This window comes from Mesoplodon mirus (genome assembly GCF_964341445.2).
Source record: "Mesoplodon mirus genome assembly, chromosome: 1".
In the NCBI taxonomy this organism is placed as follows: Eukaryota; Metazoa; Chordata; class Mammalia; order Artiodactyla; family Ziphiidae; genus Mesoplodon; species Mesoplodon mirus.
The window spans coordinates 4,183,651-4,196,444 of NC_138976.1; the positions used below are offsets into that span (position 1 = coordinate 4,183,651).

The window sequence follows — 12,794 nt, forward strand, 5'->3', positions numbered from 1 at the left end:
TAAGGTTCAGGGCGGTCATCAGGTGGGGCTGTGACCCAGTAGGACAGGTGTCCTTCTAAGAAGAGGAGAGACACCAGGCTTGTCCACTCAGGAAAGGCCATGTGAGGACATGGCGAGGAGGCGGCCATCTTCAGGCCAAGGAGAGAAACCTCCAGAGAAGCCAACTCTGCTGGCCCCTTGACCTTGGACTTCCAGCCTCCAAGATTTCTGTTGTTTAAGCCACCCAGTCCATTGTATTTTGTTATGGTCACCCCCAGTAGACAAACACGGCGTCCCAGGCCTCCAACCTTAGAATCAGAGGGGGAGTGGCCCTGGAGTCTGCATTTTCAATGTGTGCCCCGGGGAATTCCGTACACAGTCAGGCCTTAGCCCACGCCTGTGATCCTTGTCGAAATCCAAACCCCCCGAGGGGAGTTAACAGGTAAACAGGGGGCTCTTGTTTATAACTACAGCCTCAGTGTAAAGAGTGGGAGCCTCACACCCAGAGCGGATGAGCTGGACGATGCACTGGTGCCCAAGTGACCCAGAGGGGATGGGCCACTGCAGAAGGGGGTGTGACAGAGGACGCAGGGCAGACAGTGCACCCGACAAATAAAAGCTGACCTGAGCTTAACTGAAGATGCCACCACCCCATCGAACCCCTTTGATTGATTGATTTTGTTGATCAATTATATTAATTTCATTGAATGCATCTGTGGATAACTTACAAGCCGTTTGGATCAGCTCTCCCCTCCGCTTTCTAGAACAGCTTTGAAACGTCATCTTCGAACCAAAGCCAAGAGGCTGCCCTGCCCGGGGTGAATGAGCTGGCCTTCAGAATTGGAGGGACGAAGGCAGGTCTTGTCACCTTTCCAAACCTCAGTTTCCTCTGCAGGAAATGGGGGTACCGATGCCTAACAAACAGGTGCTTGTAGGATTTGTGGAGTTAGCTTTGAGCAGAGTGTCTGGTCCAAGATGATTACTCACTAAATGGAAGCTGTTTCCAAGAATTTCATTTGGGCGTCATCATCTTCCAAAATCCAGGACATCCTGAGATGCTGAAGAGACAGGCTTCTCCTAGGATGGGGGCAGTTTGACCTTGTAAATCAAAGGTCTTATCAACCCTACTAAATTGTTCATCAGGCCCTCAGCCATTGGTGGGTCTGGGTGTTGGAGCCGTTTGATAGCCACAGAGAATCTTGGGACAGGAAGAGAACTCTGGGGATGGTTTGCACAAGTATTTTCTGAGTGCCCACTATGTGCTGGGCCCAGCTCTGCAGGCCCCCATTTAGTCTGACCCCCTTTTTGGCCCAGTGAGGTCACTAAGACCCCAGCAAAGCAGTGACTCACTGAAATTCACACCCCCCCCCCAGGCTGGCACCAGTCCCCAACCAGTGCTTGGGGATGGAGCCACGCACAGTGGCTGCTTAAGGGGTTGTCTTCTGAAAACTGAGGGGCACTGGCTATGAGATTGTCTCTAGACTCAGAAGACGTGTCTTTGGAGGCTCGGGATTCTGAGGACCTGTGACACTCTGAGCTGTCGAGAAATAGCTGCTAATTAAAAGCAGGACTCTGGATTGGAGCTATAAAGCAGCAGCGTGTAATGGCAATGCTCCCTTGGAAACTGGTCGTTACCATAGTGAGCTCACTCCTTCTGGAGCTATTAACAAATAAACTAGTCATGGGCTGCTTTAAAGTATTATTACAATGCTCTGCTCTTTAATGAGTGGTTGTCTCAGACTCCACCCACCGCTGACAACAGCCAGGAGGGGCCTTGGCTCCTGGCTGGGCCTGGGGAGCCCTGGGCCCCTCCACCCAGCAGCCTTTCCTGGCCGGTCCCAAGGGTGCCAGGATCCCTGATAAGACTTTTCCACTCCCCAGTTTGTCCCTAGAACATCACAGGCACTGTTGCTGAATCCTAAGCTTTCCCGTAATCAGCCAGAGTGGGACCTCACCATCAGGAAAAGCCTGGACTTTGGGGCGGGACACACCTGGGTCCTGGCTTGGCTGGGACCTTTGGCCAGTCACTTAACCTCTCTGAGACTGAGTTCCTCCATCTGAAAATGAAACAAACTGAATGCTCTGATGAGACTCGGACCTCATGGGGTGTCCAGGAGGGCAAAAGGCATGAACACAGGGTGCGTGCTGGATCCAGTTCTCTGCACGGAATCTGGAGGAGGGACGGCATTGGTGAGATCGTTGCAACAACCAAAGACACTAGAGCTGTGCTTCTAATGAAATCTATACAGTGCTACGTGAGCATAAAGCAATTCTGATTTTACCGTCATCGATCCAGATCTACTGGAGAAGAGACCAACCTGAGTGCTCCAAAAGTCCGAACCTCAGACTATTTTATTTTTATTTATTTTTTAAAACTTTTAAAAATAAATTTATTTTTGGCTGTGTTGGGTCTTCATTACTGTGTGCGGGCTTACTCTAGTTGCGGCGAGCGGGGGCTACTCTTTGTTGCGGTGCGCAGGCTTCTCATTGCGGTGGCTTCTCTTTTTGCGGAGCACAGGCTCTAGGTGCGCAGGCTTCAGTAGTTGTGGCACGTGGGCTCAGTAGTTGTGGTGCGCAGGCTCAGTAGTTGTGGCACACGGGCTTAGTTGCTCCGTGGCATGTGGGACCTTCCCGGACCAGGGCTCGAACCCGTGTCCTCTGCCTTGGCAGGCGGATTCTTAACCACTGCGCCACTGGGGAAGCCCTCTCAGACTATTTTAAAGGGGGTACCATGTTTAGTATCTTCAAATGCAAGTGACAATGCAAATTCACAACTAAAGATGTTTTTCCAGGTAAAAATCTCACCTAGATGCACACCGTTGACAACTGCTGGTGCTTGGGTGTCATTCTGTCCTCAGCTCAAATTTCCCAGTGTGGCCACCACCATTCTGGGCCTCGATTTCCATGCCTGGGAGCTAGGGTGACACCCAGCTCACAGGCTTGTATCCAGCGCACATAAGACAATGTATGTGTTGTACGTGGAGTGGTTAGCATGGGGCTTAGTCATCCACTTGATACAAAATGTATCCTAATGTTTCATAAAACGCGGTCTTTACGGAACCCTCCCAGAAGTGAGTTTTCTCTTTGGACTTTGCCTTCCTAACCTTTTCTTTATAGATAGACCGGGGCACTCTTCTGTCCGGGCTAGGTCAGATTCGTGGACAATCTGGTTTCCAGATGTGTGGGGTCACACGGAGTTTGGTGGGACCGTCCCCAGATGAGAATCGGGAGATGGGGTCCTGATCCTGCCCCAGAGGCACACAGGGCCAGTTTACTGGTGATGCCGGCAGGGCTTAAGTTGGGGTTGAACCTGACCCTTTCAACAAAGCAACAAGCAACTTGATTCCCCAGCCCTGCCCACATCCCAGCAACAAACATGCGCAGACGGCATCCTTTTGAGCTTTGGCTTTGCCTCCCTCAGCCGCTCCCTTCTCTTCCCTCCCACCCCATCAGTCATCCACTCTGGAGTGGTTTACCTTATGCTTTTTCTCCAGTTTAATGGCTTTCTGGTTGGCCTTTTGTTCCTGCACCCACAGCTGCTGGTACCGATGCTGCAGCAGATCAAAGAAGGGGGTGGAAGGCCTGTGGGGAAGAAGACAGATGGGCTTGAGGTCGGGGAAAGCCCCCCTCCCCAGAGGCTGCCCACCTGACCATCAGGGCTACAGGGCAGAATGTTCTCCCCAAGGCTGTGAGAGTTTCTCTCTGGCCCTTCTGCAGCCGTGGAAGAAACGGTGCCTCGTGTGAGTTGTTGGGCCTGACATGGTGCTGGGCCTGACATGGTGACAGACTCTCTCCTTGACCAGATTTTAGGCAGGCTTCTCAGAGCCCTCTTTTTGATTAGGCCTCGTTCTTGGGACCTATCTTTGGCCGGATGAAGTCAGCCTTAGCAAAGAACCCTGCTAAGTCAATCCCCCCACCCTTGATATCTCATCACCTTGGCCTGCCTTTCCAAGAGTCCTATGAAGTCAGTTTAGTAAGAATCCCCCTACCCTGGAAGTCTCCCCATAGTAATTTTCCATCCACTCTGCTCCTTGGCTATAAATCCCCACTTGTGTTGTAGTCAGAATTGAGTGAGGTCACTTTCCCCTTTGCAATAGTACTGAATAAAATCCGCCTTTACTGCCTTTAGCCTCCGCTAAAGGACCCTTTGACAAGGGTCTCCAGCCAAGGAGAACTTACCCTGTGTAGATCATTTTGCATGCCCCACTCCTCACAGCACTGTAAAGTGGGTACTTTATCATCCCCATCCTAAGGTCCCAGAGCAGTGGGGCAGCACTGTGTGTGAGACCCTCTCAAGTTAACCTAATAGGTGATGAGGAAAAGTTCTTTATAGAAGAACCAAAGCTAATAAAATGCAGGAGGAAGGACAGAATTGGGGGAAGAGAATCATTACTTTGCAACGCCTAATGAAATAATGGATTTAGGTGATCATCAATGTTGAGGTGGAAGGCTGATGGGGAACGTTACAATGGATGTGTCAGGCTACAGCAGCTGGACCAAAGGATCAATTTGTTTTTATTGTGGTAAATATGCATAACATAAAATTTACCCAAGTGATCAATCTTACCATCATGGGAAGTGACAGATGTGGGTCTGGGAGTGATTAATAGGAGGTATGTAGCACCACCCACCAAACACTTTGGGGGAAACAAACCCCAAAGTGAGCCCAAAGGTAATCAGACTTCTAGACCATCACTGTCAAATGGAAATATTATGTGGGCCGCCAGGTAACTAAAATTCTTCTAGTAGCCATGTTAAAAAGAGTAAAAAGAAACAAGTGGAATTAATTTTACTAATGTATTTTATTAACCCAATATATCCAAAATATTATCATGTCAACATGTAATTAAAGATAGGAATGGGGTATTTAAAAGGTTGTTTAAAAATTTGAATTTAAATTAGTTTAAATAAAATGGAAAATTCAGTTCCTTAATGCCGCCAGCCACATGCCAAGTGCTCAATAGCCATTTTGGACACACAGCTCTCAGCCCAACTACCATGATTTACAGGAAATGCAGGGGAAAAAGGAGCATGGTAAACACCACCATGGGGATGCTGTTTACCACATCTGGAGTGTGGGACATTCTACAGGACAAGTGACTCAGTCACTTCAACAAAGGACATTGAAGAAAGGGGAGGATGAGGAAGTGATATCGATCAAAAGTGACTTAAGAAATACATTAATCTGGGCTTCCCTAGTGGTGCAGTGGTTGAGAGTCCGCCTGTCAATGCAGGGGACGCGGGTTCGTGCCCGGGTCCGGGAAGATCACACATGCCGCGGAGCGGCTGGGCCCATGAGCCATGGCCGCTGAGCCTGTGCGTCCGGAGCCTGTGCTCCGCAACGGGAGAGGCCACAACAGTGAGAGGCCCGCGTAGCGCAAACAAACAAACAAACAAAAAACCTCCAGCAAAAAATAAAGCACAGTAAAATAAAATAACAAAGTAAAAAAATGAAACAAGAGTGACAATAAATTGAGAGTGGTTGAAGCTGTGTGATGAGGGTTGATCATGGATGTGTATTATCCTATTTGCTACACTTTTGTGCATGTTTGAAATTTTTCATAATAAGAAGTAAAAAGACAAAGAGGAAAAATCCAGGGAATAAAGCTTATTGTTTTCCCTGTTCACTTCTTTCTCATCTTCCTTGTGATCACAAATGGTCTTTATCACCTTCTCCATCGCTCAGCTCGGGTCCAAGCTGACTGCCTCCTCATATTTCTGGACCAGAGGGTCTCACATTTTACAATGCATAAAAATCACTGGGGTCCCCTCCCCAGAGGTTCTGATCCAGGAAGGCTGGGGGTGATGCCCAAGAAAGAACATTTTTAGCAAATATAGGAAGTAGTTCTGATACAGGGTGAGTGGGTTGAATGGTGCCCTCCCAAATGTTTCCATTTTAACTTCCAGAACCTGTGAATATGCCTTTATCTGGAAAAGGGGCTTTTGCAGATGTAGTCAAGTTAAGGATCTTGAGATGGTATTAACAGTATGTAAATCGCTTTGGGGGGTAGGCCTTCAATCCAATGACAAGTGTCCTCATAAAATACATACAGACTCGGAGATACAGGGAAGAGGAGAGGGTGAGGTGAAGACAGAGGCAGAGAAAAACCAGAGAACGTCTGGGGCCCCCGCAAGTTGGAAGAAACCAGGCAAGAGTCTCCACTAGAGCCTCTGGAGGGCGCACCGCCCTGCCAACACCTCAGCTGCAAACGTCTGGTCTCCAGAACGGCCAGAGGCAAGAAAAATACATTTCTGTTGTTTGAAGCCGCCAGGTCTGTGGTCATTTGTTACGGCGGCCCCAGGAAATGAACACATGGCGGTTCCTCAGCCCACACTTTGGGAAACACCAAGAGAAACTGCGGTGCAGACGCGTGCTGTCCAGAGAAGTTCCCGAAACCAGACATCACCGGGTCTTTTACAGCAGAAGGAACCTTCCAGCAGCGTTTTGCAGACCGTCACATGAGCGTGGATCACGGAGGGGATCTTGTTTGAGACATGTTCTGGTTCGATGGTTCTGAGGCGTCTGGAGAGGCCGTGCCCAGGACCCACCACCCTTCGGGGCTTAAGGCCTCATCAATCATCCAGGCCTGGGGCTCTTACCCCCGGAAGTCCCACGGAGTCGCAGACCACCATCTCTGAACAGGAGTGTATAGACACCATGTCTGCGGAGAGGGCCCACAGCTTTCATCACATTTTCAAAGGTGCCAATGCCCCCGGAAAAGTTCAGAGCTTCTGTTCTTCCCCTGTGACCTTATTTCACAGACGAGGAAATGGAGGCACTGAGCAGTGAGGCTACTCCCAAAGCTCACATGCAGTAAGGACCCAAGACTGCAAACCTGGGGCTTCTGGCTTTGTGTTTTATACAGTCTGCACGGTGGTCTTTAAAGTGTTTGAAACTGTTGTCAACACTTAAAAACTGGGAAATTTTACATTAAAGGAACCCAGCTTTCCAGATTGTCTTGAAGATGTATACATTCTGGCCAAGTGGGTCTGCATTCCTACATGGCAACAATTGGCTTGAGCTGAGTATCAAGTGTCATTTAGCCCATGTCCTCTCCCTTCCCTATTGTCCTCTACTGCCCGCTGGGCCGGTCCAAGTGTTGGATTTTGTGGCTCCAGAGCCAGCCGCAAAGAGCTGGACTGGACCCTAAACATTCTCCTCCCAGCCCCCTCCTGTTCTCCCGTCCTGTCTGCGCGCCCAGGACAGTTCACCTCCCTTCCATGGGGACCTCACTGGGACTAGACTGACCCGGGACTGCGCTTGAGTGGAGCTTCAGTGGCTTTGAAATGCCACTTGAGCTCAGAGGTCTCTTCACAGGGCAGCCTGCAGTGCATCTACAAACAGAGGCTCTTTGTTTCCCTGTTCCCTTACCCCTGTGGTGACTTTTATTACTTAATTATTACACACCCCATGCTTCTGAGCAGCCTAATTTATAGCCATGCTTTCTAATGACACGAGATGCGTAATCTTGCAAGATCTACCCCAAGAGGCCATTCACAACAGAAAAGCTATTTTCCCAGCAGCCCCCACTGCCCACATCACCGCGAACCCAGCCTCGCAGCCCTCCTGCAGGCTCGCTGACCATCTTTGTGTCCTGCTCCAGCCAGGGGTTCTTATTACTGGGAAGAGGCGGGCGGGGTCGGGGGGGGGGTGGCGCTCAGAGCAGGAGAAGAGCTGACAAACCTTTTAAGTTACAACAGCCTAGTCCTGACTGGCTGACGGAGATCCAGCAGGTTTTGCCCATTTCTGCTCAGGCTCATTAAATCAGATAAAAAGGTGGAGAGGCTTGTCTGACATGGGGAAAACCCAGGACGTAAAGTGTATCACATCATCCCCTGCTTCAAATGCCCTCGACAGCCTCCCATTTCTTAGACTCAACCTAGATGCCGAGCTACGGCCGGCAAAGCCCTTCCCTCCCCCAACTCCTCCCTGACACTCAGCATCTCCTTTGCCTTCAGGTTTCAGCTGTTTGGTCACCTCCTCGGAGGGCTTTTCCCTGACCAGTCCATCCTCAAACGGCCCTTGCCAGGCGCCCTCATAAGCAGAAGTTCTCTTGTTCATTTGTCATGGGTTTATAACTAGTCTTGGTCATTGAGTACCAATGCCAGCAGGCATGGTTTCAGTGGGATGTGAACTGACATGGTGCCGCTCTCAGTAATGATGCTTTGTTGAAACAGAGAGGAAGAGAGGGAGGGAAGGAGCCAGAGAAAGAAAGATGAGGCAAAATTTTAGGAAATATACTTTTCATAATTCAGAGTATTATAAATCAGGCTATATATGAGTTGTAAGAAATTTAAGAGAGTGAATTGACGGAAATTGTTATCCAGTGGAGAGGAAGGAGAGCCTTTTCAACAAATGGTGCTGGAACAGTTGGATATCATGGACAAAAACAAAAACAAACAAAAACCTCTTGACCCAAGTCTCATACTTTATATAAGAATTAACTCAAAATGGAGCAAAGATTTAAATGTAAAACTGTGAAACTTTTAGAAGGAAATATAGGAGAAAATCTCTGGGACCTAGGGCTAGGCTAGGTGATGAGCTCCTAGACTTGACACCAAAAGCATGATCCAGGAGAAAGAGAAAAAAAAAGATAAATTGAACTTCCTCTAAATTAAGGACTCTTGCTCTGTGAAAGAGTCTCTTGAGAAAATGAAAAGATAAACCATGACTAGGAGGAAATATTTACAAACCATGTATCTGGCAAAGGACTCCTATCTAGACTATGTAAAGAACGCTCAAAGCTCAACAGTAAAAGAAATAAACACAAACAAACAAACAATTGTATTAGAAAAGGGACAAAACATGAAGAGACATTTCATCAAAGAAGGTATGTGGATGGCAAATAAGTACATGAAAAAGTAGTCAACATCCCTCGCCATTGGAGAAATGAAAATTAAGAGCGTAATGTCATGTCACTACACACCTCTTAGCGCAGCTAAAATAAGAAATACCTAGTGACAATGCCAGAGCAAGGATGCAGAGAAACTAACCCTCTTATACATTGCTGTGGGAGTGTAAAATGGTGTAGCTGCTATGGAAAATGGTTTATCAGTTTCCTAGAAAACCAAACATACACCTACCACATGGGCCCAGCAATTGCACTCCTGGGCATTTATTCCAGAGACATGGGAACTTATGTCTACACAGACACCTATACACCAATGTTTGTAGCTGGAATATTTGTAATATTTCCAAAGTGGGAACAGCCAAAACGTCTTTCAGTGGGTGAGTAGTTAAACTGTGGTCCATGCATACTATGGAATACTACTCAATAGTCAAAAGGAATGGACTATTGATACGGCAAAGACTTGGATGATGTCAAGGCCATTATGCTGAGTGAAAAAGACCAGTTTCACAAGGTCACATACTGTATGATTCCATGTATATACCATTCTTGGAATGTTCCAGGGATTAGGGAGAAGGGTCACTATGTGAGTGTATGGCGTGGGGGGGTGTCTTTGAGGTGATAGAACAGTTCTGTATCATGATTGTTACACAAATATACACGTGATAAAATGCGTGGACACTAAATACACAAAGGAGTGCATGTAAAACTGGTGAAATCTGGGGAATTTCCTGGCGGTCCGGTGGTTAGGACTCAGCACTTTCAGCGCCCAGGGCACAGGTTCAGTCCCTGGTCAGGGAACTAAGATCCCTCAAGCCGCGTGGTGCTACCAAAAACAAAACAAGACAAAAAGCAACTGGTGAAATCTGAATGCAGCCTGTGTATTGTACCAACATCAATCTTTCAGTTTTGATACTGCACTATAGTTATGTAAGATTTTATCATTGGGGATAACGGGTGAAGAGTAAACAGGATCACTCTGTACTATTTTTACAACTTCCTGTGAATCTGTAATTATTTCAAAGAAAAATATTTTTTTCAAAATGCAATCAAGCATGCTAGAGGAAAGCCTAAACTGTCTTTCTACTTTATAGAAAAAATATTACAAAATTACTGTCATACAAAGAGGTGATCAAAGAGTATGGAGCCCAAAAATGTGGGGAAAAAATGAATATGGGGTGTGACAGGCAATTAATCCTTTTAAAATGTGTTATTTTTCTGGATTTTGTGGTTTATGATATTTGTCAGCTAATTTAAAATTTTAATTTGTTCTGATTTCTTTTCTCATTCTACTTAAGTATTCCGTTTTATGCCTAAATTTGTATTCATGATTTTGAACTTGTTTTTCTTAAAGGGAACCCCCAAACGTGGATAAGTTCCTGGTGCCACGAAACATGGAGCTGCCCTCGAGAGCAGGTAAGATGTTTCTTTTAATCGTAAGAGAGTATTAGGTATAACTTTATGCTAATAATGTGAAACCAAAACAAAAGGGGTGATTTGTCCAGGAAAATATAAACGATCAAAGTTGACTGAAGTGCTTATACATAATGTTAATAGAGCCACGGGTACCAGGCCCGGGTATGTTCACACGTGCACCCTCCCAACCTTGCTGAGAACAGTATTCCAGGACTTTCCAGAACTTTTTATAAAAAAGCTTCCCACTTAAAATAGATAACCAACAAGGACCTACCATATAGCACAGGGAACTCTGCTCAATATTATGTAACAACCGAAATAAGAAAATGATTTGAAAGAGAATAGTTACATGTATAACCGAGTCACTTTGCTGTACACCTGACACTATCACAACGTTGTTAATCAACTACACTCCAATATAAAATAAAAAGTTAAAAAAAAAAAGAAAAAAAAGTTTCCCACATCATGTTATGATCCCAAACTGAGACAAGGAGAATGTCTCAGTCAGTCTCACTTAGAAGAGCAAATGAAGGCCTTCCCTGGTGGCACAGTGGTTAAGAATCTGCCTGCCAATGCGGGGGACGTGGGTTCAAGCCCTGGTCTGGGAAGATCCCACATGCCGCGGAGCAACAAAGCCCGTGTGCCACAACTACCGAGCCTGTGTGCCACAATTACCGAGCCTGCGTGCCACAACTACTGAAGCCCGCATGCCTAGAGCCTGTGCTCTGCAACAAGAGAAGCCACCGCAATGAGAAGCCCATGCACCACAACAAAGAGTAGCTCCCACTCACTGCAACTAGAGAAAGCCTGTGTGCAGCAACAAAGACCCAACGCAGCCAAAAATAAATAAATAAAATAAATACATTTATTAAAAAATTTTTTTACATGGACCATTTCATTATCTCTAAATTATACCTCAATAAAGTTGTTTTTTAAAAAAGAACTAAGAAGACAGATTGAGCTCAAAATAGCCCAGGCAGGAGTCATCACAGAGGAAGGTCTTCACGAAGGTACTAGGGAGCCATGGATGGTTTCTGAGCAAGGGAGGAGGGAGGGCGTGATGACAGCCACACTTTGGAACTGTTGCTGGGGGTGGTGGTGTAAATCAGTGGAAAGGAAGGGAACAGGATTTGAGGATCCAAGGCCACTCCAGAGGGAGGGAAGACACAGCAGAGGAGCTACACACCTTGTGAATGGGATCTCAACTCTGTGCTCACTCATTTGTCCATCCATCCATCTGGCCCACCCAGGAGCAATAACCAGCTCCCCGTGATGGCCCAGGTTTTATGAGGTGTGGGGACATGCTCATGGGGACGTGCTGTCTGCACCCTGGGGTCACAGGGCACGCAGCAGAAACACCGAAAATCATCACAGCTCACACTTCTTCCTGCTACCTGTATCCTTAGGACACTAACCTAGAGACAGATACCAATACCCTCTTTTCACAGATGAAAAATCTGAGGCCCAGAAAAGTTGACTGTCTTGCCCGAGACCACACAGCCAGTGGGTGACATATTGCATTTGCCTGGGAAGCCCTTGAGCATATCCATCCTGCAGCCCTGCCCCCCTGCAGAGCAGAGGGCTAATTGTCAGTGTAGACGCAGCCACTGGAACTCAGAGAAGAGAGCAAGTGAATTGAGCGAGGGCGTGGGACAAGCAAAGTCCCCTCTGAGGCTTTTGATGGGTCTTTGGGGATGAGCAGAAGGGGACTGAGCTGAGAAATGAAGCAAGGAGAACCCAGAGAGAGGGCGCAGCGTGAACAAAGATGGGAATCAGGCCTAGCGGGCACCACGCCTCGCAACCCTAGACCCGCCTGATGGACATCGGAGAATAAGAGCCATTCAAAAATGCCTCCCGGTGGGCCTCCCTGGTGGCGCAGTGGTTGAGAGTCCGCCTGCCGATGCAGGGGACATGGGTTCGTGCCCCGGTCTGGGAAGATCCCACATGCCGTGGAGCGGCTGGGCCCGTGAGCCATGGCCGCTGAGCCTGCGCGTCCGGAGGCTGTGCTCCGCAACGGGAGAGGCCACAACAGTGAGAGGCCCACGTACCGCAAAATAAAAAAAAAAAAAAGCCTCCCAATTTTTAAATGAGCACTTACTACACCGAGCCCACTGGCAGCGCTCCAACTGCCGTCTCCCTGCTGCTTCCATAACCTTGAAAGTGAGGGTGAACACCCCTGCCTTCAGATGTGGAAACTGACACGCGGAGCAATCAAACAACTGGCCCGCGGTTTGCTCACGGATCACGGAGGGGGCCAGGCGACAGAGCCAGGGTCCCCATCCAGCTTCCCCGGCTCTAAGGATGCCAGGTCCCAACAGTTAGGCTGTGCACTCAGTGACCCCCACGGCAGCTCTGAGTGCCCTGGGCCGGCGAGGCCACCACCGAGGGCTTCGACAAATTATTTGCTGATAACCTGGCAGGAACCTGTCGGAAAAGTTCCTCACCACCCTAAAGTTCCCACTGACAATGAAACCATGTCAAAACTCAGTCTGATAGAGCGGAAAATGGGGAATAAAATGAAATGCGAACAGCTCCTACTCGGGGTTGGCC

At 47.9% G+C, this 12,794-nt stretch overlaps 1 protein-coding gene across 1 annotated transcript in view; it reads right to left on the minus strand.

Annotated features, from left to right (window-relative positions):
• CFAP77 (cilia and flagella associated protein 77) overlaps window positions 1-12,794 on the minus strand; it is a gene marked incomplete at its 5' end in the record, with an annotated part of 59,887 nt that overhangs the window by 24,865 nt on the left and 22,228 nt on the right. Inside the window, one exon of the mRNA XM_082625523.1 lies at window positions 3,456-3,561. Coding sequence (XP_082481649.1) covers window positions 3,456-3,561 — 106 coding nt within the window. The remainder of the gene's footprint in view (window positions 1-3,455; window positions 3,562-12,794) is intronic.